Here is a 27,612-nt window from a genome sequence, read left to right on the forward strand (position 1 = left end):
TTTAGAGCTCAAGGATGATTTATCTTCCCCATTCCAAGGACATTTTACTATACCTAATTATGCCTTCTCCTCCTCCTCTTCTTCTTTTTCTTCACTCTGAAGCTCTCATTATTTATCTATCTGGGATTGAACTTGGTCAGTCAGTCCAGTTCCCCTTGATGAAACATCCCAGTCATTTTGAGATCTTTGGCTCCATTACTTCACCGTCCATTCCTGTGTTTTCTGCTCTTCTTTTTAAAGTCTGACTTTACTGCTGGAGGAAGAACATTTTCCTTTCTCTCAGCCTCAAGTGAACTGCCAACATGGAAAAGAAGGCTAACCAGGTCACAGCTCCTGTCACCATGTAGGCGAGACCTAAGAAAAGGCTACTGCCTCCACTCCATGTCAGGGTGGAAAGAACAACTGCTTTTTCTCCTTGGAACCTGTTTACAGGAAAGTCTAAGAAAAGAAAACCTGTTAAGGATCTGTCTCAGCACTTCTCAGCTCTACCACTACATATCCTAAATACATTAGGTTGAACTATATATATATATATATATATATACACACACACACACACATATATACACAAACACACACATATATATACACACACACATATATATACATACACACATATATACACACACACACACATACACACACATACATACACACATATATACACACACACACATATATACACACACACACATATATATACACACACATACACACACACACACACACACACACATATATATATATATATATTTTTTTGGTTGTGCTTTTTATCACATGGGATCTTAGTTCTCTGACCAGGGATCGAACATGCGGTGAAAGCACAGAGGCCTAACCACTGGACTGCCAGGGAAGTCCTGAACCGTATAATACTGCTGGTTTTGTTGGTAAAAAATGGTTGACTATTCAATTTCATATAGTCCAATCTTTACCAAGCAGTATGTTGTATTTTGTTGGAATGAAATTAAGTAAAAACAAGTCTTCCCTCTAAATAGTTGTAATCTATGAAAGAAATTCTGACACAGATAGATCTGAATGACTTATAGACAACTCACTAGTGAACAAATATAGTTAATTTCTAAACCCAAGGAAATGAAAAGACTACAGATAGGTTTTGCAGCAAACCTAAATTTGCGTTTAAGGATCAGAATACCCAGGGTAGGCTAAAGTCCTTCATAGGCTAAGGTATGGATTCCTACCTCTCGGAAAATTCTTCAAGAGGAGTGAAGAGCAAAAAAAGTAGTGAGATAGATGGCAAAACGTTTTTGGTGGGAAAACTAAAGGTGGTGCATTCATTTGAGATTTGAAAAGGCCAGCATCCCTCACTGCTGGGGAGAAAATGTTTAAACTGGCTCTGCTATCGTTAGCATTTGAATGATGTCATTTTGATCATGCATGTGGCCTGAGGTTTTTAAACATCTGGTGCCTTTTGTAAACCAAACTAATAAACAAATAAAGGCTTCTCATAGCAACAGCATTTCCCAGCAAAGCTCTTAAAAGGCCTCAAATCACTTGGCAACATACTATTTAAAGGCACAAACTTGTTAGGAAAGCTAGTTCTCTTTCTTTTCCATCAAAATTCCTCACTGTCACCAGGTCCTTGGGCGCCATCTCAACTCAGCTGCCTGACTGTTCCATTAAGAGGGTCTTTTCCTCACACAGCAGGTCTTTTCTCCCTTAGAAGTGGTAGCATTTTCTGCTGCTCAGGCTTAGTTCTCCTTGCATATCAGCCAGGCAGTGAGGCTGGACGGAAGGGTTCAACACAGGTGGTGCAACATAGGACTCAAGCTCTGGACTGAGGCTTTTTGCTAAAGATTTAGATTTGAGAGTTATCAGCATTAAAATACGACTGTGAACGAAGATGCCCAAGGAAGGCATGTTTCAAGCAGAGAGATAGTGTCTCCTTTGTTCGGAGCATGGGCTCTGTCTTCTCCTCAACCCTAAACTCACTGAAATGCATTATGAGGGCAGCAGTACACGATGGGCTTTTTTCCTGTGTCTTGATTGCTACCATAACTGCTTTACTCGTAAGGGCAATCACAGAAAAAGTTGATGGGAACAGAAGGTCCAACTTGACAGACTATTGCCAAGCAATGTTCAATCTCAAATTTTCTAGGAGGGGGAGAGAGGGGTTGCTGAGATCCTATTCAGAAGGTAATATTCTATTGCTTCCTCTTTGATCTGTACATACAATGCTGTACAAGACAGAGCAATTTCTGCTTTTCCTTTTCATAGACTAGAATTAGGGACCATGCTAAAGGAATGGCTGAAGGCAAACCATACTCCTGGTCAGTAAACAAAAGGAGGCAATAAGTTGAGAGGTAGCGATGGTGTCACATCAGTGGGGGTATCTCTGCCCAAGGCACGTCCCCACTCCCCTGTCAGAGTGGAGACATTTGCGCTTTGCTCTAGGACAGAAAAGAAGAAAAGATGGAGCGTTGAACTGAAACACACGTTGTTATTCACTGACCCAAGAATCTCTCAGTCAAGCTCCCTGAGAGGTAAAGAAACAAAGGAGGTAGACAGTTTGGTGTACAGATCCTCTAGCCGGCTGGGGGCCCCGTGAAAAACTCCTAGCCGGTAGCCCTGAGATGCTACGGGGTTGCTGATGCCTAATGAGGCTGACGTCTCAAAGCTGTGTACAAGTCCTGGAAAGACCTGCCTCTGAGAGGATTCTGCCTCAGGGAGAATCAGAAAGGGACTTCAAAACTAAGTCTGAAGACCAGAGTTAGTATAAATTGTGTTTAAATATATAATTTTTAAAAGATAGTGTTTGGTGTCATTTTGAAGTTAAGTCCTTTTTGTTCTTAAGTCAGGAGTTACATTTGTATTTTTAAATTAAGTGAAAACATTTCAGAATCTCATATTAAAGTATGTCTCCTAATGTGGACCGTATGTCCATAACCAAAGCACTGGCTCCTGCTAGCTGGCTTCGTACCTAATAGAGAAAGAACACAGCATCCTCACTGCAGAGCTTGTAGCATGGCTCATGTGGGTTGGATGAACGTAACCTGCCCTTGATTCCAGGGCTCCGTTGGTCTATGCTACTTTTGCCTAAAATAAAAGGTTCTACAATCTCTCTCAGTTTTCATTGTTTTTAGTCCATATTTCAAATTTACTTCTTAGTAAACCTCTCTCTTTATTTCCAGGGTCCTCCATGTCATCCCATCCTATACGGCAGGCTTCTCCTCATTGTTTTAGATCTCTAGGCCCAGTGTTACTTAATCTTTCTCCAGGGACAGAAATAGCCCTTCTCTCTTTATCCATACCTACTTACCTGATACTGCTATTGACTGTTGTTCCTTTAAAAACAACAACAACACACATTTAATTATATATAAAGTGGAGACAAACTATATGGTGATGGAGTGACCGTACTGCCTATAAGATAAATATGTATTTCTTTTACATATATATAGATTCGATTGGTGAATAGAAAGGTATAGAATGAAATAGTTCAACAACTAGTATCCAGATGGACACTGACTGTCCTTCATCCCCAGAAAGAAAACTGGAATAAAAGGATACTGTAGGTTATGTTGAAACTATAACTACCAGCAGGCAAGCCTTCAGTAAAATGCTCTATTCGATGGAGTCGGCGGTACAGTTTTTTGAAAGTGGGAAATGCGGCTGTCCTCATCCACACAATGAAGTCGTCATTGATGAAGCCATTGTTTCCTGGATCCTCTTCATCTAGTTCATAGGCAGGCTTAGGCCAGTTTGGAGGTTTTGTGGTTCCTGTGGAAAGTTAACAATGGATGTGGTGGAGTAAAATCATCTACCACCTTTAGTTTTTCTTAAAATGTAGAGAATGAAACAACTTCCGTATTCTTGAGGAAAGAGGAATCAAAATTACAAAATTGTTTAAAAACGTATGTGTGTGTAAGCTACCTGAGTACACAACCGTTAAAAATAATGGTTATGGGCTACCCTGGTGGCGCAGTGGTTAAGAATCCGCCTGCCAATTCAGGGAACACGGGTTCAAGCCCTGGTCTGGGAAGATCCCACATGCCATGGAGCAACTAAGCCTGTGTGCCACAACTACTGAGCCTGCGCTCTAGAGCTGCGAGCCACAACAGCTGAGCCTGCGTGCCACAACTACTGAAGCCCATGCGCCTAGAGCCCGTGCTCCACAATGAAGAGTAGACCCTGCTCACCACAGCTAGAGAAAGCCCACACACAGCAACGAAGACCCAAACAGCCAAAAATAAATAAATAAATTAATTAATTAAAAAAAAATAATGGTTATAAGGACTCTAAGGAAATGTGGGGAGAAATGCTGATGATACTGTCACAGGGTTAAAAAAAGCAGAATATCATATGTATATTATGTATTCAAATATATAAAATGTATAATAAAGCATTGAAAAAATAGGTACAGCAAAATTATAATAGTGGTGGTATTCGGTGATAGCATCATGGGGAATGTTTATTTTCTTTAACATCATTAGTAAGGTAAAGAAAGCAAATTAAAACAAGATACCATTTCACCTAAAAATAGGTTTATATTTAAAGAAAAAAAGAATGACAACCATTGATGAGGCAGTGGAAATGGGAACTCTTGTACAGAGCAGACAGATGTGTGGATTAACCACATTTTTGGCAATCTAGGAACATGCAGCAAAAGATTGAGGACTTCCCTGGTGGTCCAGTGGGTAAGACCCCACGCTGCCAATGCAGGGGGCCCGGGTTCGATCTCTGGTCAGGGAACTAGATCCCTTATGCACGTCACAACTAAGAGTTCACATGCCGCAACTAAGGGGTCCCGCATGCTGCAATGAAGAGTCCGCGTGGCACAAGGAAGATCCTGCGTGCCACAACTAAGATCTGGCGCAGCCAAAATAAATAAATATTTAAAAAAAAAAGATTGAATATATTTTGCATCCATTTTGGTCCAGAAATTCTCCTTCTAGGACTATATTCTAAGGAAATGATTATGGAAGTGCATGAAGATCGTGTTGCATGGATACTCCCTGCAGACCTGTACCTAAGAGCTCGAAGTTGGAAGCAAGGAAGAAGAACTTGTAGAAGGGAGAAGGTGGAGAACAGAAGTGTTGCAAACCTGGAAGCCTGGCAGGTCTGGGTGCTGTGCTGTAGGAATGCTGGGAGCACCGGGTGAAGTCTGTTGAGTTTACTCTCATCCTCATACTTCCCACTTCACCGCCCTGGGCATGACTGTCTCTCCCACTCAACAGCAGACTCTTAAGTTCAGTGTCTTCCTCATCGTTTTCTCACTGGCATTTAGTCCAGTGCCTGGCACATGGTAGGTATTCAATCAATGCTTGATAAAAGGATGAGCGATTCCAATGAAGGCTGACAGAAGCTGATAATAAACAGCATTTTGAATTTTAAAATAATCAACAAGAGGAAGTTGTCCAGTGAACTTTTTACTTGCATAAAACTGGTTCTACTATTTGTAGGAAACCATTCTTTCTCACCTCTGACAACTAACTATGTTCTCCTAAAAGAAACCCAGTCTTATTTTCTAAGCATGGGCTGTAGTGCTTATAAAAGCATGTGCTAAATTTGGCTGGATTAATCTGAAGCATGTTGGTATACTTATGCTTCCTCTGGAAATAATCCTTTGCTGGAGAAACTTTCTCTCCAAAAACTGTGGCGACGTTGGCCCTTCCCAAGAATTCGATCGCTATTGCTAGAAGAATATTGATCGAAATCAAAATTGCCTTTGGTACCTGCATGGGGACCTCACCCTCTCTCTACTTCAGCCAGAGCTCATGCTCAAGTCAATGTGTCCTATAGGCCAGTGATAGCCAAGTCACCCAGGGAGTGAAAAATGCAGGTTCAAGCATGCCTTTCCGTATCAACCCCTAATCCTACCCCATCCCATGTCTCCAGAGAGTATGAGAAGCATGGTGTAAGAAGCGTCAACTTCTCTCATTTTCCAACTTCAGCTGGGTCCTTGGTATTCATCCATTCACTTAACAATAAGTCTTTCTTGATTGCTCACTTATATCAAGCACCAGGGATATAGCATGAGATCTAATCCCTTTCCTCAAGGTGTTCACATAAAGTGGGGATGACAAGTATTCAAACAGATAATTATAATAAAACATGGTAACTCTTACAACAGAAGTAAGAAAGAGTAGGAGTAGGAGATAAGAGAAAGCCAAGGATGCTCTGTGCTATATGCTTGTGGTTATGGTAAGACAAAACAATAGCATATTGCCAAGTTCCTTTCAAAAACTGGGAATTTAATTACAGATACAGTGACCAGACATGCCAGCTTGCCTAAGACAGTCCCAGTTTATGTCTGTTGTCCATTATCTCATCTGACTTAGCACTTATCCCAAGCAAATAATGTATATATAATTTCATCCTTTCAGCCATGGTCTTAGCTAGTAGTGAGATACCCATGTACAGTGAACAGAGTGCTTACTTTAATTAATGAAAGATAACCAGTGGCCCTTCACAGCAAAACATAACATATCCCTGTGACCCCTGCCACAGTTCGACAGTACAGCCCGTTAGGCCACAGCCTATGTTTTGGTCTGTGAGACATGTGGAGCTGCCAGGCTGCAAGTCAGTGGGGCTGGTGGGAAATGTGGGATATTACAGATTCTGTTACAGGCACAAGATGTAGTGTGAAAAATAGATGCTGAGCAGTCTTGCTGAGAGTAGTTTGAACTCTCTTGCAACAGTGTTATTTATTATATGGTGTAAACATATAACTACCTTATTGTTTGGTATCAGTTTTTTATTTGCTAGTAAATCCTTTTGGCTGTGAAGAGCTAAAACAAGGAACATACATGCTTAATGAAAAATTAAGCACAGTTTTTTTAAAGAAAGTTGATGAATGTGATACTTGCAATGTTGGTTGACATATACCCCGCACCACGGGAACCATCATGATGTCGATGACCATGGGAAAAATCAAAAGACATAAATTGCTGAAGAACATCAGAGTCTACTTCAAAAGTTTGCACTTATTCCTAAAAGCAGTTACACTCCAATAAAGAGGTGGGGAGAAAAAGAGTGTATTCAAAGACAGTGCTTTGCCTCAAGGAGCTACAGAAAGTCCACTTGTATACCATTATGTGAGCATTACTTTTCATTTAGATCAAATAAGTTTCCTTCTAGTTTCACTTTTTTACTAATTTTTTTTTATAATCAAAGGAAAACTTTAATGTTTTGGCTGTATGAGCACAAAAAGAACCTCGTAAACAGTTAAATGAAAGCAGTTTTAAATCAATGTCTTCAGATGTATTCATCCATCTGAATACATTGGTTTGATTTTTTTTTTATTTGATTCTTCATGGAATCAAGGCAAAGCTTTTCAATATTCAGTATTGGAAGATAAAACTGACATGATTATAAATATTACTATAAATTCAGTTTAAAAATTCAACAATCAAGTGTAAATATTTTGGTTTTATAGTGATAACATAAATGCAAATTTGGTGGAACACAACATCAGAGTAAAGATATTTTCTTAGTAAATTGAGAAATTTATGGAGAAATGGGCTTAAAATTGGTTGTGAAACATATATAATTAACAACTGTATCCAAACAAGCTACAACATTTTGTTAATCAAAAAAAGAGCTGTAGTTGTGCAAATTTAAATATTTTCATATATTCACAGAGGAAATGAACTGCAAAAGTTTTACAATGACAAAGATGTTAAAGAAATGCTTTAGCATGAGAGTACATGTGGTCTGTCTTTGCTACAAATCATCAACCAAAATTTTAGAAATGTTTGAGCCTTCAAAGAACTGTTTTCTATATCAAATGATATGTCCTACAATGATCCTGAACTTTTTCTTGGTAAATAAGCCCTCTAAGTTTTTGTGGAATTTTATTCAAAATAGTTGTAAAGTTTTAGACAAAGTATTCTACACATGGAATGCCACAAACCTTAGTTTTTGAGGATATAGTTAATTGTAATTATTGAAAATCAAGTTTGCAAACAAGAAGATATTGAAATTTACCCCTATAAAAGCAAGGGAACAATTGAACATATTATATAATGAGAGTTCAAAATGTGTACAAGATTTAATTTTTAAATTCTATAATTGTGCTTTGAAATATCTCAATTTATGTGAAAACTATTTTGATGGAGCTCCTATTTTAATTGGATAAAATTTTCTTCTTGATGAGAATTAAATGATATCCAGGAAATCTAAGATTTCTTAGCATCTAAATTTAGTAAAACATTCAAAAAAATCATAGCTAGAAAAATTGTGAAGTCAAAAAAAGACCTTGCCTATAAAAATACTTGGGCTCCAGGCGTGTGGGCCTCAGCAGTTGCAGCACATGGGCTCAGTAGTTGTGGCTCACGGGCTCTAGAGTGCAGGCTCAGTAATTGTGGCGCACGGGCCTAGCTGCTCCACAGCACGTGGGATCCTCCTGGATCAGAGATAGAACCTGTGTCCCTTGCACTGGCAGGTGGATTCTTAACCACTGCACCACCAGGGAAGTCCTAGATATTTTCTCAGTTAAAAAAAGTTATGTTCAAAAGAGAAGAATCAATTAAAGGTGCAACAATCTGAAACTGATTAACCACAAAATGCACTTCAAAAAAAGAGTGCAGACAATTTTGTGAAAAAATTGAAAATATTTTAACAAAATATTTTTAAAAATACAAAAACCCAAATATTTCATTAGAAAAATACAGGCGCATAAAATGAAGACCGAAACTGATTAAAGTGTGTGACTCTGTATCCAGAATAATTATTCTGTTTATGTTATCTTTTAGCATTTAGATAATATTTAAAGTATTTTTTTAAGTTGGTTTAATGTACACAGATATATTATTTTAATTTTTGAAATAATTGCATTTTTAAAATAGTTTGTAATAGAATTCTTTCATATGCCCATCAATATGGTAATGTCAATTTACTGATCAATAAATAAAACTTTCAAATTAATATATAACTTTAGTTATTCTAGGGACCCCTTTCACTCTCAAAAGTGCACTAGTTTGAACAGTAAATTAATGATCACATAATTATAGATGAAGGAACAAGTTTCTTAAAACATTGCCTTTTCCTAATGGTAAACTAGAAGGAACTGGGGTATCAATCATTTCATGTTTCTGAAAGATATGTGATGGAGGTGCCCACAGGTAGGAAATATTATAACCAAAAGCTAGTCAGCAAAGAAGTAAACAAGGCGGAATCATAAACATGCCCCCACACATCAAAACCAAAGTTTCTATAAAGAGAGGAGAATATTGAGCTAATGTATGGATCTTACCTGCAAATGCACTAGAAAGATTTTGGAAACTTGGATTCTGAAACTTGACATACTTGTCTGTCCACCATGTAATTCCACTCCTTATCATTGGTACTTTGATATGGATAGATGAATTAAGGTTGTAAGAAAGAATAATGGTGTCTGTAGGGAAATTAAAAACTGTGTTAGATTCAAGTAAGCATTTTTTGCCACACTTGGAAGTGCACAACCAGACACAGCTTAAAAAGCAGGGTTTGAAGACTCTCCACATGCCTACATGGCATAGATGCTGGAATCAGAAGACTATTCTTTTTCTGGCTAAGGCCCCAATTATTGAAAAATACTCTTAGACTCCATTTGACTCATGTTTCCTAACTACTTCAAATCTCTGGTAAGGGAGAACTTATTTGCAAATGAAATATCATAAATCAGTGGATAATGTATACAAACAGTATTTTAAAAACTGCCATTCATCCTACACCCAGTGGGACCCACCCACGATTAGGGGTCCAGCATTGATGCGGGAGACCCTGGGGGAGACGGTGGGGGAGGAGCGTGAAGGAACGGGAGCGAATGCGGCCGGCGCATTCCCTGTCCACTTAGGCACCTGGGAGCCTATTGGGCTCCTGGGCCTAATCCTCTGCCCTCAGAGCCTCCCTCCTGCAGCGCAGAGCCAAAGCCTCGCCTCTAAACCCCCACCCAGGGCCCTACCTCCAAACTCCGGAACGCCACACTCTAGAGGCCCTCCTTTTCAAGTGCTGCAGCTACCCTTTCCCGCAGGTCCTAAGCAGAGGCCCCGCCCTACACTTGAAGGGCACCCGGCCTCCCGCCTAGGGAGATTCATTAGCCAGACTCATCAAGCAAAAAAGGGAGAAGACTCAAATCAACAGAAGTAGAAATGAAAAAGGGGAAGTAACAAGTGACACTGCAGAAATACAAAGGATCATGAGACATCACTACAAGCAACTATACGCCAATTAAAATGGATAACCTGGAAGAAATGGACAAATTCTTTGAAAAGCACAACCTTCTTCGACTGAGCCAGGAAGAAATAGAAAATATAAACAGACCAATCACAACCACTGAAATTGAAACTGTGATTAAAAATCTTCCAACAAACCAAAGCCCAGGACCAGATGGCTTCACAGGCAAATTCTATCAAACATTTAGAGAAGAGCTAACACCTATCCTTCTCAAACTCTTCCAAAATACAGCAGAGGGAGGAACACACCTAAACTCATTCTATGTGGCCACCATCACCCTGATACCAAAACCAGACAAAGATGTCACAAAAAAAGAAAACTGCAGGCCAATATCTCTGATGAACATAGATGCAAAAATCCTCAGCAAAATACTAGCAAACAGAATCCAACAGCACATCAAAAGGATCATACACCATGATCAAGTGGGGTTTATCCCAGGAATGCAAGGATTCTTCAATATACGCAAATCAATCAATGTGATACACCATATTAACAAATTGAAGAAGGAAAACCTTATGATCATCTCAATAGATGCAGAAAAAGCTTTTGAGAAAATCCAACACCAATTTATGATAAAAACTCTCCAGAAAGTTGGCATAGAGGGAACCTACCTCAACATAATAAAGGCCATATATGACAAACCCACAGCCAACGTCGTTCTCAGTGGTGAAAAACTGAAACCATTTCCACTAAGATCAGGAACAAGACAAGGTTGCCCACTCTCACCACTATTATTCAACAATAGTTTTGGAAGTTTTAGCCACAGCAATCAGAGAAGAAAAAGAAATAAAAGAAATCCAAATCGGAAAAGAAGAAGTAAAACTGTCACTGTTTGCAGGTGACATGATACTATACATAGAGAATCCTAAAGAAGCTACCAGAAAACTACTAGAGCTAATTAATGAATCTGGTAGAGTAGCAGGATACAAAATTAACGCACAGAAATCTCTTGCATTCCTATACACTAAGGATGAAAAATCTGTAAGGGAAATTAAGGAAACACTCCCATTTACCATTGCAACAAAACGAATAAAATACCTAGGAATAAACCTACCTAAGGAGACAAAAGACCTGTATGCAGAAAACTCTAAGACACTGATGAAAGAAATTAAAGATGACATAAATAGATGGAGAGATATACCATGTTCTTGGATTGGAAGAATCAACAGTGTGAAAATGACTATACTACCCAAAGCAATCTACAGATTCAATGCAATCCCTATCAAACTACCAATGGCATTTTCTACAGAATCAGAACAAAAAATTTCAAAATTTGTATGGAAACATAAAGGATCCCAAATAGCCAAAGCAATCTTGAGGAAGAAAAATGGATCTGGAGGAATCAGGCTCTCAGACTTCAGGCTATACTACAAAGCTATAGTAATCAAGACAGTATGGTACTGGCACAAAAACAGAAATATAGATCAATGGCACAGGATAGAAAGCCCAGAGATAAACCCACGCACATATGGTCACCTTATCTTTGACAAAGGAGGCAAGAATATACAATGGAGAAAAGACAGTCTCTTCAATAAGTGGTGCTGGGTAAACTGGACAGCTACATGTAAAAGAATGAAATTAGAACACTCCGTAACACCATACACAAAAATAAACTCAAAATGGATTAGAGACCTAAATGTAAGGACAAGCACTATTAAACTTTTAGCGGAAAATATAGGCAGAAGACTCTATGACATAAATCACAGCAAGATCCTTTTTGACCCACCTCCTAGAGAAATGGAAATAAAAACAAATGCAAACTATGAAACTTAAAAGCTTTTGAACAGCAAAGGAAACCATAAATAAGATGAAAAGACAACCCTCAGAATGGGAGAAAGTATTTGCAAATGAAGCAACTGACAAAGGATTAATCTCCAAAATATATAAGCAGCTCATGTAGCTTAATGTCAAAAAAACCAAACAACCCAATCCCAAAATGGGCAGAAGACCTAAACAGACATTTCTCCAAAGAAGATATACAGATTGCCAACAAACACATGAAAGGATGCTCAACATCACTAATCATTAGAGAAATGCAAATCAAAACTACAATGAGGTAACACCTCACACCGGTCAGAATGGCCATCATCAAAAAATCTACAAACAATAAATGCTGGAGAGGGTGTGGAGAAAAGGGACCCTCTTGCACTGTTGGTGGGAATGTAAATCAGTACAGCCACTATGGAGAACAGTATGGAGACTCCTTAAAAAACTAAAAATAGAAGTACCATGTGACCCAGCAATCCCACTACTGGGCATATACCCTGAGAAAACCATAATTCAAAGAGTCATGTACCACAATGCTCACTGCAGCACTATGTACAATGGCCAGGACATGGAAGCAACCTACGTGCCCATCAACAGATGAATGGATAAGGAAGATGTGGCACATATATACAATGGAATATTACTCAGCCATAAATAGAAACGAAATTGAGTTATTTGTAGTGAGTTGGACCTAGAGTCTGTCATACAGAGTGAAGTAAGTCAGAATGAGAAAAACAAATCTGTGTGCTAACACATATATATGGAATCTAAAAAAAAAAAAGGCTCTGATGACCCTAGGGGCAGGACAGGAATAAAGACACAGACATAGATAATGGACTTGAGGATATGGGGAGGGGGAAGGGTAAGCTGGGACGAAGTGAGAGAGTAGCATTGACATGTATATACTACCAAATGTAAAATAGATAGCTAATGGGAAGCAGCTGCCTGTCGCAGGGAGTTCAGCTGGGTGCTTTGCGACCACGTAGAGGGGTGGGATACGGAGGGTGGGAGGGAGATGCAAGACAGAGGGGATATGGGGATATATGTATGCATATAGCTGATTCACTTTGTTTTACAGGAGAAACTAACACAACACTATAAAGCAATTATACTCCAATAAAGATGTTAAAAAAAAATAAACTGCCACTCAGCTACAGGAGTAATCTTCTGGATATTTAGATTGTTACACACTCATGAAACGGAAGATGATGGAGATAGGAAAAGACACCTACCATTGAACATGCTATTGGCAATAGCACCACAAGGAGCGATGGGGATCCCATTGTGGGAGGTTTTGAATGGAGCACAGTTTCTAACATCCTGGATGAGAAATGATACAGGAAGAAGTGTTTTTGGTAAAATCTCTTAAAATGCTGGAAGTGAAAATACTGGCAGTGTAAATCAACCCATGCTGATCCACTGGCACAGATCGAGATTATGGGCTGCTACCTGCTGTTCCCAGGCTGCTGGCTGACCTAGACTAGACGATTTTTGTGTTTTGGAGATATGTATGTGTGTACGTGCACGTGTGTGTAGTTTCTTTCCTCATTAACAGTACATAGCATACCAAATATGTCTGCAGGAAGAAACTTTACTTTGCTTGCTGTGCTAAATACCACGCTAAGCCCACAATGGAATATATTTTTAAAAGCTTTTTCTTATTGGAGTGTAACATATTCTAAAAAGTATATAAATTGTGATTCTACAGTTGGATGACTTATCACAGGGAAATCCACCCACCTAACTACAAGAATACATTTTAAAAAGAGTGGCTGCTACAAACCATTTGGTTATCCCTTTTATATAATGCCAGTATAGAAAAGGTTTCCTTCTATCTTTTCTTGCCAGCATGCTGAATATCATTTACCAAGAGTTAAATTTTGTAATCTTAGGTCTGAAAGAATATTCATTAAACCAAAGGCTTTTATTCAATCAAGTAGAGCCCAGTTTCCTTAAACTAGGCTGATTGAAGCCCCCAGTTATAAAAAGGACAATGGTGGATATAGAGTGAGCTAGGCTGAAGCCAATCACTCAAGGTTACTATCAAAATGGTTGGTACATCCATCAACTAAAATAGGCAACTTTAAAGATAACTACGGAAATTAAGTATGAGAAAATAATATTGAAATCTAATCGATGTGTCAGTCATTCAAAGAAGCAAAAAACTCTACTGTTTGAAGAAGCTCCAGTATGCCATCAACTTTATTAAGAGAAACATAAATCCTGAATTGTGGTTGAAAGGTACTTGAAGATTTGCCCTTCTGACATATTCATTATTACCAAGACCTGGGCAGTCCAATATGTATCTGGTTTTAATATAAAATGCTGTCAAATAAAAAAATGGTTGGTGCATGAAAGGCTAAACATCTAATTGGACAAGATTCACATTCCTGCTCTGAAGAGGGAAAGTAGCAGTTATCCTGAATACTCAGTCCCTTCTGTTCATGCAAGAATGAAATGAGCATTTCTGTCTTGTAAAAACTTAGCTTTTGAGTTTATTTTCCATACTGTCTTTTAGACTGAAAGATCCATCTGGCTTAAAAAAAAAAAAAAAGAGTATTATACCAAGTTAAATAAAGCCTTACCTTTACATCTGTACCCACCAGTTGGCTATTACTTCTGGATAGAATATATCGATAGAGGTTCTGATAGAAGCCATACAATTTGTAGTACATATAAACATTACCCTGTAGAGGAGAACAGCAAGATGTAAGAAAAGAGAAAAATAAACTGAAATATTAATAAACACGGACAGGAGTTTTAAAATATAAGAAGTAGTACCAAAAAATATTGATGTGAACTGAAAGTTTCTTTATATCAGATAGAAACCCAAGAAATTATTTTTAAAAATCAGTATTGGAAAATCCCGGTCCATACAAAATTATTAAAATGACTACATAACTTATTTTTAATGTCTTTGTAAGGGCTACCACATTCCTGCCTTGAAAACATTTTATAACTAGCCTTTGTATTCTCAATATATAAAAGTTGATTTCACAAATATTTCCCAGCAATACTAGGAAAGATGCTTTGCCTAGAGGTTGTGGTAAGCATCAAATTCACATGGTCTCAAAGCAAATCCATGAAACACAATTTAAAATTGGAGCCACTGAGCGTGTTTAGGCACATGTTCACAATTGCCCATGTGAAAGACATAAGCCCAGCTCCTTGGTGTCCAGCTCCGGTGCTGTCTTTTTACCACTAGGATCTAGCACAGTACTGTGGCATATTATACTTGGTTAAGAAATGGTGAACCATTTGTTATGGACAAAAAGATGGAATAGTTCACTGATCTAGAAGAAAGGTGGTTTTCACCTTAGCAATAAGTAGCCTTGTGGCCATGAGAGATGGGCGTTTTCATGGATTTTGCCGAATGAGGCTGCCCAATCACAGGCTACCATTGTGCTTCTACATTCATGGTGAAATACCAAGGCCCTAGAACTTCTCCTTTTTTTTTTTTTTAATTTGTATTTATTTATTTTTGTCTGCATTGGGTCTTCATTATTGCGTGAGGGCTTTTCTCTAGTTGCGGCGAGCGGGGGCTACTCTTCGTTGTGGTGCGCAGCCTTCTCATTGCGGTGGCTTCTCTTGTTGCGGAGCACGGGATCTAGGAGTGTGGGCTTCAGTAGTTGTGGCATGTGGGCTCAGTAGTTGTGGTTCACGGGCTCTAGAGCACAGGCTCAGTAGTTGTGGCACACGGGCTTAGTTGCTCCGTGGCTTGTGGGATCTTCCCAGACCATGGCTCAAACCCGTGTCCCCTGCATTGGCAGGCGGATTCTTAACCACTGCGCCACCAGGGAAGCCCCCTAGAACTTCCCCAAGTGGGCTTGATACAGATTTTACTAACAGCACATATGATGCAAATGTAAATGTCCAAGGTAGCTATTTATAATTAATATTCTACCTACCTCCAAAATAATGAAGGTACGCATCTAAAAATATGAAGGCCTAAATTTTATTAAGTGCCTCCTATATGTCAGGTGCTATGTTCAGTGCTAGAAATACAAAAGTATTACTTTACAGTTCCCTGAGTCAACTGATTCTTTTATGCTATGCAAATTTGGCCTCGCCCTAAGGACCTTTAAGAGGATGAGTATGGAAGATGGGAGCTGGTACCCAGGTTAGGCTGAAAATAAAGGTCATGGTAAGTGTGACCAGTTACAGAAAACAACAAAGGCTGAAGAGCTTAGTCCCTGGTAAGAGAAAAGCCTCTGGAACACTGAGAAAGGGAGAAGCTGGGCCCTAAGAGGCGGGCTGCAACATCGTAAACAGAGAGCACGGATGTGAAGGTGAACAAGCCAGGCATAGCAGGAATGACAGATTATATTTCCTCACCAAAGGAGGGAACCTCTACTGATGACCCATAACTACAGAAAATATGAAATCCATGGAATGGAACTTACCATACATTTTCTTGGAAGCTAAAAAGAGCATTCTACTTACCCAAAGGTATATACTCATATAAACATGACAAAATAAATAGAGAACACTCACACGCTGGGGACAGAAGTGTTTTAATAAACTGTTTTCAATAATTCTTTGTCCAAGATTTTACAAGGCCTCCAAGATCATCATCTTTTGATTAGTCCTAGAGGCACAATGCACTTTATAGTGTTTCTTTTCTTCCGTGGTACTTGGTGCAGGATTCCTAGTTTAAGGCAGAGAGCCTTGCGTGGATCTGTCATCTAGCGTGTGTAATGTGTGTGAACCTGTGGGCAGAAGGCTCTGTGCTTGCCCTGAGTAGTTTGGTTAGATTTTTATGAGAAAGCCTTTGCCTCAAAGGAGTGGTTAGCAGCTGGTAACACTTATTTGCCTTTAGGATTTCAAAGGACACAGACAGATGGGAACTTGAAGCCCTTTAAGGTTTTATCTTTTGGATTTTTTTTCTTCAAAATTTTAAGCACCCTGTGCCTCCCAAGAAGGAACCAATCCTGCTGACACCTTGATTTCAGACTTCTGATTTCTAGAATTGTAAGAAAATAAATATCTAATGTTTAAAGAAAAGAAAAAAGGAACACTAACTTTTACTTTCGGGGGGCAGCATGGTGAGTTGAGGAAGGCAAGAAAGTACACAATTGTAGAGAACTAGAATTTTGACCTTTAACAAAAGAGCACAGATATAAAACTTCCCTCATGGGACTTTATATAGATATCACTTACAACTCAAGTACTACTCAGTAATTTTCTCATAATTTACATCAGACTTACTCACAAAAATGATTAGAGATACAGATGTATTCAGAATATTACTGATGCCAACATGCTTTCATCTGGGATCAAGGGGGAAATAGGAAAGGGACACATAAAACCAAAGCTTCCTAGAGCATAAAGAAATATAATTTATCACTTTATCTTTTTTTCCATTCATTTAAAATTTCAGCAAACATTGTCTAAGCATCTACCACGTAAAATATACTGTGCTATGCCCCTGTGAAGGAAGCAAAGATTCTTATGTTCATTCAATAAACATTAATTGGGCAACTACAGGGTGTCAGGCATAGTTATAGGTGCTTGGGATACAATGGTGAGAGACAGACAATAAACAATACATATAATAAACTGTTAATTTATATAGTAAGTTGGAAGGTGATAAGTACTATGGAAAAAATGGAAATTACAGTAAGGTAATAAGAATTAGGAGTGCAGGTGTGAGGTGAGCAGACAGGATGAAGTATGAAATAGGATGGCTAGTGTAGGCCTGAGTAGGCGATGGCTGAGCCAAACCAGACCTGAAGGCAGCAGGGGAGTTAGCCGAGTGGATGTCAGGTACAGAGAAGAAGCGAATGCCTGACTTGTCTGAGGAATGAGGGGGCCGGTGTGGTCAGAGAGGGGGTGGGGAAGAGAATGGAGAGAGGAAGTTAGGAGGAAGTAAGAATCCAGATCACATAGGCCTTGTAAGGACTTAGGCTTTTTCACTGAGTAGAAAGAGAAGCCATTGCAGGGATTTTTGAGCAAAGGAATAACATGATATGACTTATACTTTAAAACGTTCACTCTGGCTGCTCTATTGAGACATGGATGCAACAGGGAGACCTGATAGGAGGCTACTGTAGAAATCCAGGTGAGAGGTGAGGATGGCGTGGAGCTGGGTAGTAGCAGCAGAGGTGGGCAGAGGTGAGCAGACTCTGGATATATTTTGAATGTAGAACCAATAGGATGGATTGGATGCAAGGTGTGAAAGAACGAAAGGAGTCAAGAATGACCCCTGGGCTTTTAGGCTGAGCACCAGAAGGACAGAGTTCTTTTCAACTGAGATCGTCTGCGGGTGGAATAGGGTTTTTCTGGGGATGGGCGTAGAGTAAGTAAGGGGAAGAAGTGGATATTAGTTCGGTTTTAGAAACATTAAGCTGAGATAGAAAACAGAGAATTGGTCATCGATAGCATTTAAACCTAGGAGGTAGATGATGTTTCCAAGGAGGTGAGTGCATACGGAGAGAAGATGAAGACTGAAGGCCATGACTAAAGCCCTGCAGACCTCCACATAAAGAGTTTGGAGAGGGCTTCCCTGGTGGCGCAGTGGTTGGGAGTCTGCCTGCAGATGTGGGGGACGCGGGTTCTTGCCCCGGTCCGGGAAGATCCCACATGCCGCGGAGCGGCTGGGCCTGTGAGCCATGGCCGCTGAGCCTGTGCGTCCGGAGCCTGTGCTCCACATCGGGAGAGGCTGCGACAGTGAGAGGCCAGTGTACCGCAAAAAAAAAGAAAAAAAAAAAAGGAAAATAGTTTAGAGAATAGGAGGAACAGCAAAGGAACCAAAGAAGGGCAGTCAGGGGACTTCCCAAGTGGCGCAGTGCTTAAGAATCTGCCTGCCAGTGCAGGGCACACGGGTTTGAGCCCTGGTCCGGGAAAATTCCACATGCCACGGAGCAACTAAGCCCGTGCTCCACAACTACTGAGCCGGTGCTCTAGAGCCCATGAGCCACAACTACTGAGCCCACATGCCACAACTACTGAAGCCCACACGCCTAGAGCCCATGCTCTGCAACGAGAAGCCCCCTGTCGCCACAGCTAGAGAAAGCCCGTGATCAGCAACGAAGACCCAACGCAGCCAAAAATAAATTAATTAATTAAAAAAAAAAAAAAAAGAAGGGCAGCCAGAGGGCAAGGAGGAAAACCAAGAGAGTAAGGTCTCCTGGAAGCCAAGAGAAGAAAGCATGTCAAGGAGGAGGGAGTGATTGCCTGTGTCCAGTGTGTGACAAGGCACTGAGGACAGAGCACTGGATTTATCCACAAGGAAGTCATTGGTAACCTCGCAATTTCACTGAGTGTTAGGGCCATGGTGGGTCTTTGAGAATGAGAAGAGAGGAATTGGAAATACCCAAGAGAGATGACTCCTCTGAGGAGTTTCCCTGCTAATGCGAGGAAAGAAATAGGCAGATAGCAGGCAGGGAAATTTGGGAGAACAGAAGAGTGCTTTGTTTTTGTTTTTTAAAAGATAGGTCAAATAATATGTTTGTGTGCTGATGGGAATGATCCAGTAGAGAGAAAATCTGATGATACAGAAAGGTGACAACTGCTGAGTTAAGCCCTTATAAAGGCAAGAAAGGCTAGCATCTATCACACAAGTGGAAAGGTGAGCCTTCAGATGGGAGCGTGGGTGGTTCACCTGTGGTAACAGGTGGGAAGGTTGAGTATGTAGTGCAGATACGTCTGGACGTGTAGTTGTGTGGTGTGGCATGTAAAGCATGGTCCCTTTCCTCAGGGAGCTTCCTGTGAATAGAGGAAATTAGTCTACAGGATATTATATGGGCGATTGTAAGTCCATAAGAAGAGTTGAAACAGCGCTCTCAGGATACAAATGTGGGCAAATTCTTGCTGGAGACATGAGTGAAAAGGAGGCTCAAGGAAGTGTTTGGATATTAGTGGCTTAAAACAAGTGAGATCTTACAGGTGGGAGTGAGAGGGGAGACTTTCTAGGCAAAGAACAGCAGGAACATAAAGAGTTGCATCATGGAAAAGCAAGTTAGTCAGTTTGGCAGGAGTACAAGGTCTCCTGCAAAGATAAAGATGAAAAGGTGGCTGGGCCTCAGGTGTTGAAAAGTAATCTGAAAGAGGGCACATTTTGGGGGACAGGGTGTGGTCTACTGATTTGGCAAATAACAATTGGCTAAAAGTAGGAGAAGCCAAAGGCTAGATGTGCGGTTAAGGTTGCTGTGATGCTAGATCAGGAGGGACTGAACTGGGGTGATGCCAAGAAAATGGAGTGAGAAAGTGGTTGGGCGAGACAGGGATTGAGGAACAGTAACCAAACATCAGAGGTCTGGATGAGAAAGGAGTGGGCGGGGTCAAGTCACGGAGGAAAATTTTGAGTCTCGGTGATGGGATCTTTCCCAGAAAGGGAAGTAAGGAGGGTTTTTCAGGAGATGACGATGAGTCTGGTATGGGGAGGAAGCAGGGCCTTGAGGATGGGATGTTCAGTGACAAGCTCAAGAGAAGGCCTGCCTGCACGTGAAACATCCCATGCAGAGTCATCTATGCAGGGGAAGCAGGGGAGACGGATCAGGTTAGGGAGGAGGTGCTGTGGGAGAGGTGCGGAGTCCAGAGGACAGGACAGGACCTTTGAAAAGTTTCAGGAAATACATTTTCTTTTTGTATAAATTTATTTATTTATTTATTTGGCTGCATTGTGACTTTGTTGCTTGCGTGGGCTTTCTCTAGTTGTGGCGAGCGGGGGCTACTCTTTGTTGCGGTGCGTGGGTGTCATTGCGGTGGCTTCTCTTGTTGTGGAGCACGGGATCTAGGCTCCAGGGCTTCAGTAGTTGTGGCTCGCGGGCTCTACAGCACAGGCTCAGTAGCTGTGGCGCATGGGCTTAGTTGCTCCGTGGCATGTGGGATCTTCCCCGACCAGGTATTGAACCTGTGTCCCCTGCATTGGCAGGCGGATTCTTAACCACTGCGCCACCAGGGAAGTCTCGAAATACATTTTCATTTGATCAAGTCTTTGCTACCTAGTAAGACTGAGGTGGCCCTGAAAAGGTGCCTCTTGATCTCCTACTGCAGGGAGCATAATCGAGGGGTGGACGTGGCTGCTGTGCTCTGAGGTCATCCTATGTTTGCACCAAGGCCATGCTTCCCATTGCTGCTCCCAGACAATGGCTGAGCAACAGGGATACTGAGGTAAGGACTCTCTGTTGGGGTTGCTGAAACTTTCTTAAGAATACTCTGCAGTCTAAGACCTTTCTTCCCTCCTCCCCATCTCTCTACCCTCCTCTCCCTCTGTCCCTCCTTCCTTCCTACTCTGCTTCCCTCTCCTTCCCAGGGGTCAGAGCTGTGCTGTGGTCTGACAGCTCTCCCAGCCTCCTCCAGCTTCCTCCATATTTTCCCTCGCAGGCGGTTCCCCCAGTAAATCTCTGGCATGTCTAATCCTGTCTTGGCATCTGCTTCTCAGAGGACCTGGACTAACACGAGACTTTAATCAGCCCCAAAGCAGGGATGTCTCTTAATATTTCTTTGGCATTTCTCACAGTGCCTGACAGCCAGGCCGAGTCGCCTTAGGGATTAGGCAACTGCATGTGTAGAATGACTAGGAGGGGAGGACACAAGGAGTGTCCCAGGTATGTGACCTTTGACACTAACTCACTGTGTGACCTTGGCCAAGTCACTTAACCTCTCAACCCATTAATCTCACTGTAAAATGAGTGGTTAGATTCAGTAATTTCTATGGTCCCCTCCTGTGTTGACATTTGGCATAGAACCTGTTTGATTGATGTTAAGAATTGTTACAAAGCTGGGTGGGTAAAGAATCCAGAAATTTAGACATAAGGAGAAGAATGAAATTCCAAAGAAAAAAAAGGGGGTGGGGGTGGAGAGTCGAACATGAACTCAATACTTTATAAGATCCCCGCCCCCCATTCCCACCCTGCGTTATTTCTTGTATTTTCAGTTTTGGAAAGCATTTGGTGGAGATCATGAATTTACTGCCACATGTTAAATAGGAGGAGAGCAGCGTATAGCCAATTGAAGGCTGTTGAATCTCACTTACCTTCATTGTCTCTGGAAGGACAAAGGGAATAGAGCAGTTGCATTCTTTGTCAAAATTAGCAGCATTTTCCCGCAGTTTTGCACAATTTGCACATTTTTCTGTGTAATTAATCTGTCAGGCAGGGAAAATAATAATTATTAATAAAAAAGGGATGTGAGTACATATCTTAAAATTAAAGTCCTGAGTCCATCAAAGTCTCCAAGCTTTCTAGGTCAAGGGTGTGCTATCTGGGACATGAACCAAGGTCAGCTCTGCGGATGTGTGGGACGAGTGGGTCTTCTTACAGCCTTTCATTTTGGGACCCAGCTGCATTTTGCCACTTACTTGGAGTTCAGGGTTTCTACTACATATTTATGTAACCTGCTGTGATGAAGCCTTATGCCTCCATCATAAAAAGTTACCACTAGGAAAATATTAGTCAGTGACTCATGAGAACTGGGCCTGCAGCCTGAGTCTAATCAGCGTTATGGGAAAGTCACTTCACTGTTTTTCCATTTTATTGTATGGAAAATATTTATACTAGTGAATTATTCTACATGGTATCTAGAGGAAGTTTTTAAAAATGACCAAACATAGAAAAAAGAAATGTTTCCAAAATGTAGAGTTATCGATGTATGTGAAGCAATTGTTTTTAAAATGTTGTTATATTGTTTTTTAAAGTTAAGTTCTGTGCAAAATGGTATAAGTGGACTCTTTAAAAAAGGTAGTGGGTCCCGAATGGGCAAATCCTGTGAGCTCTGGCTCAAGGACTCAGTTATGTGAAGACGGAGCTGGAAGGAGAGTGGGGAAGGGGGCCTCAGAGAGAGGCCACGAGGCTGTGCATTTCCCTTCCGCTCCAGGAAACACTCATCTCAGGCTCCCAGCGGTGGTTGTGAGGTCCTGCTGGTCGCTGCTGCTTTTTCCTCACTGTGTTGAGGAGTCATTAGAAAAGTCTGGGAATGGGAAAGGAACAGGGAAGCAAGGGACTGGCTTTCTCTTCAGTAAATTGCCAGTGGGATTTTAGATTCTTTGGGAGAGAAGAGCAACAAGAAAGAAAGAAGGAATCTTCAATGCTTGCAAAGCCACTGGGTGTTTGGAAGTCAAAGAGGTAAAGTGTGGATACTAAATTAAAGATTAGCTAAAAGGTTACTTAATTGTACTTAGATGCTTATATTTATTTAAATCATTCTTTAAGTATGCAGCAAGACTTGAACTGTTTTTTAAAAAAATACTGATGCCTTTTCTGTTAGTGACACTGCATTTTAATTTTTAAAAGCATTGAAGAACAGGGCTGTACCTAATTGAGATCTATCAATAGCACACTGAACTGTAACTGAGGAAACGGGTGCTAGTTCAGCCAGTCTCTGATCCTGAGTCCCAGGGCCCAAATTTTGTTCATTAGCATCATTTTGGCTAGCAATTAATTGATTTGTGAGGTCATTTTAGTAGTATACACACTAATCCATGGATTCTTGAGAGAGTTCTATCAATGTTGAATTAGAAAAAAAATGTCTTTCATGATCAAGTAATTTTTGAGTAGATGATATCCAAGGTGCTTTCTAGCTCTAAACATTTTATGAGGGAAACATGCCTTTGATCTACTGTCTACTTTTGCTGCTCAAATAAAATGACAGCAAGATCATAGTCTGGTCCTCACAGAATTTTGGAAAGGCAGGAATTCTCATTCTTGCTTAAAGTAAACTGCAAAAAGGGCACATTCTCGTTGTGCCCCAGGGCTAAGTGAGAAGAGGAAAGCCAGCTCCGAGCTCTTCTACTAGGTGTGTGTTGACCACACTGGCCTGGGATACACCTTATACATCCTGATACTCAGGATCAGAGACTGGCTGAACTAGCACCCGTTTCCTCAGTCACAGTTCAGTGTGCTATTGATAGGTCTCAATTAGGTACAGCCCTGTTCTTCAATGCTTTTAAAAAATCAGAATGCAGTGTCACTAACAGAAAAGGCATCAGTATTTTTTAAAAAAACAGTTCAAGTCTTGCTGCACACTTAAAGAATGATTTAAGTAAATATAAGCATCTAAGTACATTCACCTTACCACCCATTACAACAAAACACTTCCATTGCAAAAGAGGATCGGTCTCTATGGGTGGTTTCTGATTTTCCTGTATGAAAGCAAAGTGTTAGAAACGGTCCTCTCTGAAGTGGCTTAAAAGAAAAGTCAATTGGAAAATCCCCTTAACATCATGATAAAATCATTCTGTTGAAAGCTGTTTGCAGAGTGGCCTTGGCCAACCATGGAGTGAGGTTCTCCTCACATCGCTAAGGTGACATCATTCAGCAATTGCTGTCTCTTAATGGAGGCTGCACTTCAAAGAGGGTGGGGATGGGTGCCCAGAAGGGAGGAAGCTGGAAAGACATGGGAAGGGGAGGAGAAGAACCAGAAAGAAAGGGGTTGGTGAAGGAGAAAATAGAACAGTAAACAGGATGAACTTTATGGAAATGAATATCAACCTTGTAAGCCAATTACTTTGCTATCGCCTTCAACAAGGCAAGTTTATTTCCCTCCTGCCATTTTGCCTTTTTCACTTGGTGGGGCCTGGTGGTTTACATTACCACCCTGGAGGACTCAAGAGGACTTAGGGGCACCTGCCAGGAGCTGGGGGGTGGGGTACAGAAAATTTCAGTGGAAAGGCAAGAGAGCAGTGTGTGTTGGTAGGAGGAGTGGGACCTAAAATGCAATCTTCTTCTTTGAAGTCCTCGCTATTTGCCATAATCCATTCTTTGAGTAAGTGTGTGCTTATTATGCACTGGTGACATGCAAGGAAGGGGTTGTGGATATGGCAAACAAGCCAGCCGTGGCTGAGCTCTCTGTTCTTAGCACACACTACCTTACTTACTCTATCGTTAGGTCATTGAGGATGGAGTTCAACTCTTATAAACCTTACTCATTTACACACCCAGAAGGACTCTGAGCACCTTCAGACACTCATGAACGTTAAATCAGGGTTGACCGACTTGGCCTTCATGGTAATTTTGCCACTCGCCTATGCGGGGAGAGAGAATACATGAGCTTTCCATGGCTGCCTTCAGAGTGGAGGTCATACGGTCTGGGATGTCGCATAACCTGCTGAGCTGATTTGCATGAAACATGTACTTAATTTATTAGACCAAATGCGGGCATGGCCTCAGACCAGATCTGAGCTCCCCCTCCCCAGACCAGCCACTGGGCTTCTCATCCTCCAACAGCTTGTTGTCAAATCGGCAAAAGGCTTGTAACTGAGGGGTTCACTGCTCAACTTCCACTTTTCTCACTCTGAGTAGAACTTGGTTTATTTTGCTAAGTATCCTTCAGAGGCCAGAAAGATTTGTGTTCTTGCCTTTCCTGGATTAAAGCGATGATCTCTGATGGAATTTATTTGCAAAGGGAAAGACACAATGCTTGAAAGCGGGGCAAAATTAAGACCTGTATCTTTGGCTCTTCGCTCTTTTTATCGATATGATTCATGGGTCCCTGGCAGTCATTTGGTCTTGCCTCTCCTCCCGCCTCTACCAGTCACTTGCCCGGTACTCTGCCAGCATAAAAAGCTCCTGACTTTGCCAGGCCCCTGTAAACAAAGGTGGCTGAACTGACCAGTGTGAGAGCAGTTGTCCTCAAGAGGGAGAAGGGATGAACAAAGCCACCACATAGAGGCTCTTTCACCATCTGCACCTGCCAGCTGACAAAGGGATGCTCCAGTCTCATCTGCTTCCCTGTTGGGGGGCTGGGTTCTCAAACTGACCACTCTTTAATAGTCCCAAAGCTGAAAATTCTTAGAAATTGCATCCAAAAAGTGAGATGGGACACACCTCTACTTCCTTGATGGTCTTTGCAGACAACAGAAGGATGACACCCACTCCAAGGCAGAACACGCCTGTGGCAAAAAAGCCGAAGAGGATTTTGTTGGCTGAGAGCTGTAGCCGGTAGGCGGGCAACTGCTGCTGCTTCACGGCACTGTTGTCTGGCAATCTGGACGGGCAGTCCTGGGATTTCCTCTTCATTGTGGTTCTGCGGGTGACCCAGATATACTTTTGAGACATTTATAACATTACTGCTCAGAGTAATACCACATAATGGTAATATTGAGAATTACATGAATCTTCCTTTGCACTCGCAAAGTCTTTCTGCTTTCTGGAATTATTTCTTAACCAGACCCGATTTCCACAGCTCCCTTCAATCAGCCATTGTTGGGTATGTTTTACGTAGGCTCAAAAAACTTGTTGTGCTAACTGCCATGCCTAGGAGGAAGAGTCTCCAGCAGGTCTGTATAAACCAACATCTGGCAACACTGGGAAGCAGTTACAACGGGCTATTTCTGGGACGTGGTGGCTAATTCAGGGCAACCCTTCCTGAAAGGGGGAAAATGGATTTATCCTTAAGAACTTGCCCAAATCCTTCAAGATTAATACAAATAATAGAAGTGACTGCTGTCAGCTTTTCCCAAATGTGGCTGTCCCTTAACGTGAATATAAACTAAGTTGGGAAAATGCTCTCAGATTACAGCTAACTTTGCTCTTTGTGATAATGAGGAAGGGAGAAGCAAACAGGGATTGCAGAACACAGATGACTAATCTCAGTAGTTTCCAATTTTTTCATCCATAAGAAAGGCTCTGGCAGAAAGCGTGGATGAAAAACATCTCCTCCTAACCTTTCCTCAAGCACGCGCTTTGAAGTAGCCCAAATGATGCAAGAGAAAGGAAGAGCAAAATGGATAATCACTTAAATGTTCAATATTGCAATATGGTATTATTGGGGTTTTTTTTTCCACTTATTGGAAATCCACTAACATCATTTTCATTACACTATTAATAATTACTTCCTCTTCAAGATGCATTTAAGATGTAGAATTAGGATTTTAAAAAAATTAGGTGGCATGTGAGTTTCTAATTTTCCTTTTTCTATTAACATTCGGCAGAGAAGCCATATGTTGGACTATTTTTGTATTAAAGAAGACAATGACTTTGGCAAATCTACCTAGTTTAAAAGAATACAAAACAAATGCAATTACTTACACTGGGAGGTTTCCAATTCAGAGTCAAAGCTTTCCCTTGCAAAACTGGAAAAAAAGCAGAACACCCATGGGGACTTTTCAGCAAGCCATTTGAATCTGGCTTGGAGGTGGTGACGAGTATGGCTGTTGGTGTCAGACAGATCTGTGTGAGAAGACGGCAATGAACGCTCGGAGTTCATATCTACTATTTGTTTTATTAAATAAGCATGGTCAAGAACTTGAGTTTAAAAGGCAGTAACAGCCTGTGAGATTAGATTATGTGTGCAGAGTTGGCCTACAAAATATCGGGTATGTTTGCAATCTAGGTACTTGTTCCAACTTTGGGTGTGATTATAGTACATATGTAACACCTATCAGAAGGGTCATTACAGTAACAAATCAAGAACAGTATTTCTTAGGCTTTTTATAAAACAACAAAACCAACCTAACCAAAATCCCAAACTAAAAGGTGCGTCACAGGAGTATATTACGGTTTTCCAGAGAAACAGAATCAATAGATCTAAATGCATATATAGATCTATCATAAAGAATTGGCTCACGTGATTATGGAGGAGGCTGGCAAGTCCAAAATCTGCAGAGCTGATGCCCCTCCAGTTTGAGTTTGAAGGCCAAAAGCTGCCATAGAACCAGGGAGAGCCGATGTCACAGTTTGAAGGTCATCAGGCAGGATGAGCCGATGTTTCAGTTGGAAGGCAGAATTC

At 41.0% G+C, this 27,612-nt stretch overlaps 1 protein-coding gene across 1 annotated transcript; it reads right to left on the minus strand.

Annotated features, from left to right (window-relative positions):
• Positions 1-27,612, minus strand: LOC136122720 (cell cycle control protein 50C-like). Its single transcript, XM_065876791.1, has 9 exons — positions 27,451-27,612; positions 26,913-26,956; positions 25,710-25,908; positions 21,923-22,033; positions 14,529-14,630; positions 13,176-13,263; positions 9,215-9,355; positions 3,529-3,738; positions 1-438 (listed from the first exon to the last, which is right to left on the minus strand). The coding sequence occupies exons 3-9, from the start codon at positions 25,899-25,901 to the stop codon at positions 248-250; spliced, it is 1,035 nt and encodes a 344-aa protein (XP_065732863.1). The 5' UTR covers positions 25,902-25,908; positions 26,913-26,956; positions 27,451-27,612; the 3' UTR covers positions 1-247.

This window comes from Phocoena phocoena, chromosome 4 (genome assembly GCF_963924675.1).
Source record: "Phocoena phocoena chromosome 4, mPhoPho1.1, whole genome shotgun sequence".
NCBI classification, from domain to species: Eukaryota; Metazoa; Chordata; class Mammalia; order Artiodactyla; family Phocoenidae; genus Phocoena; species Phocoena phocoena.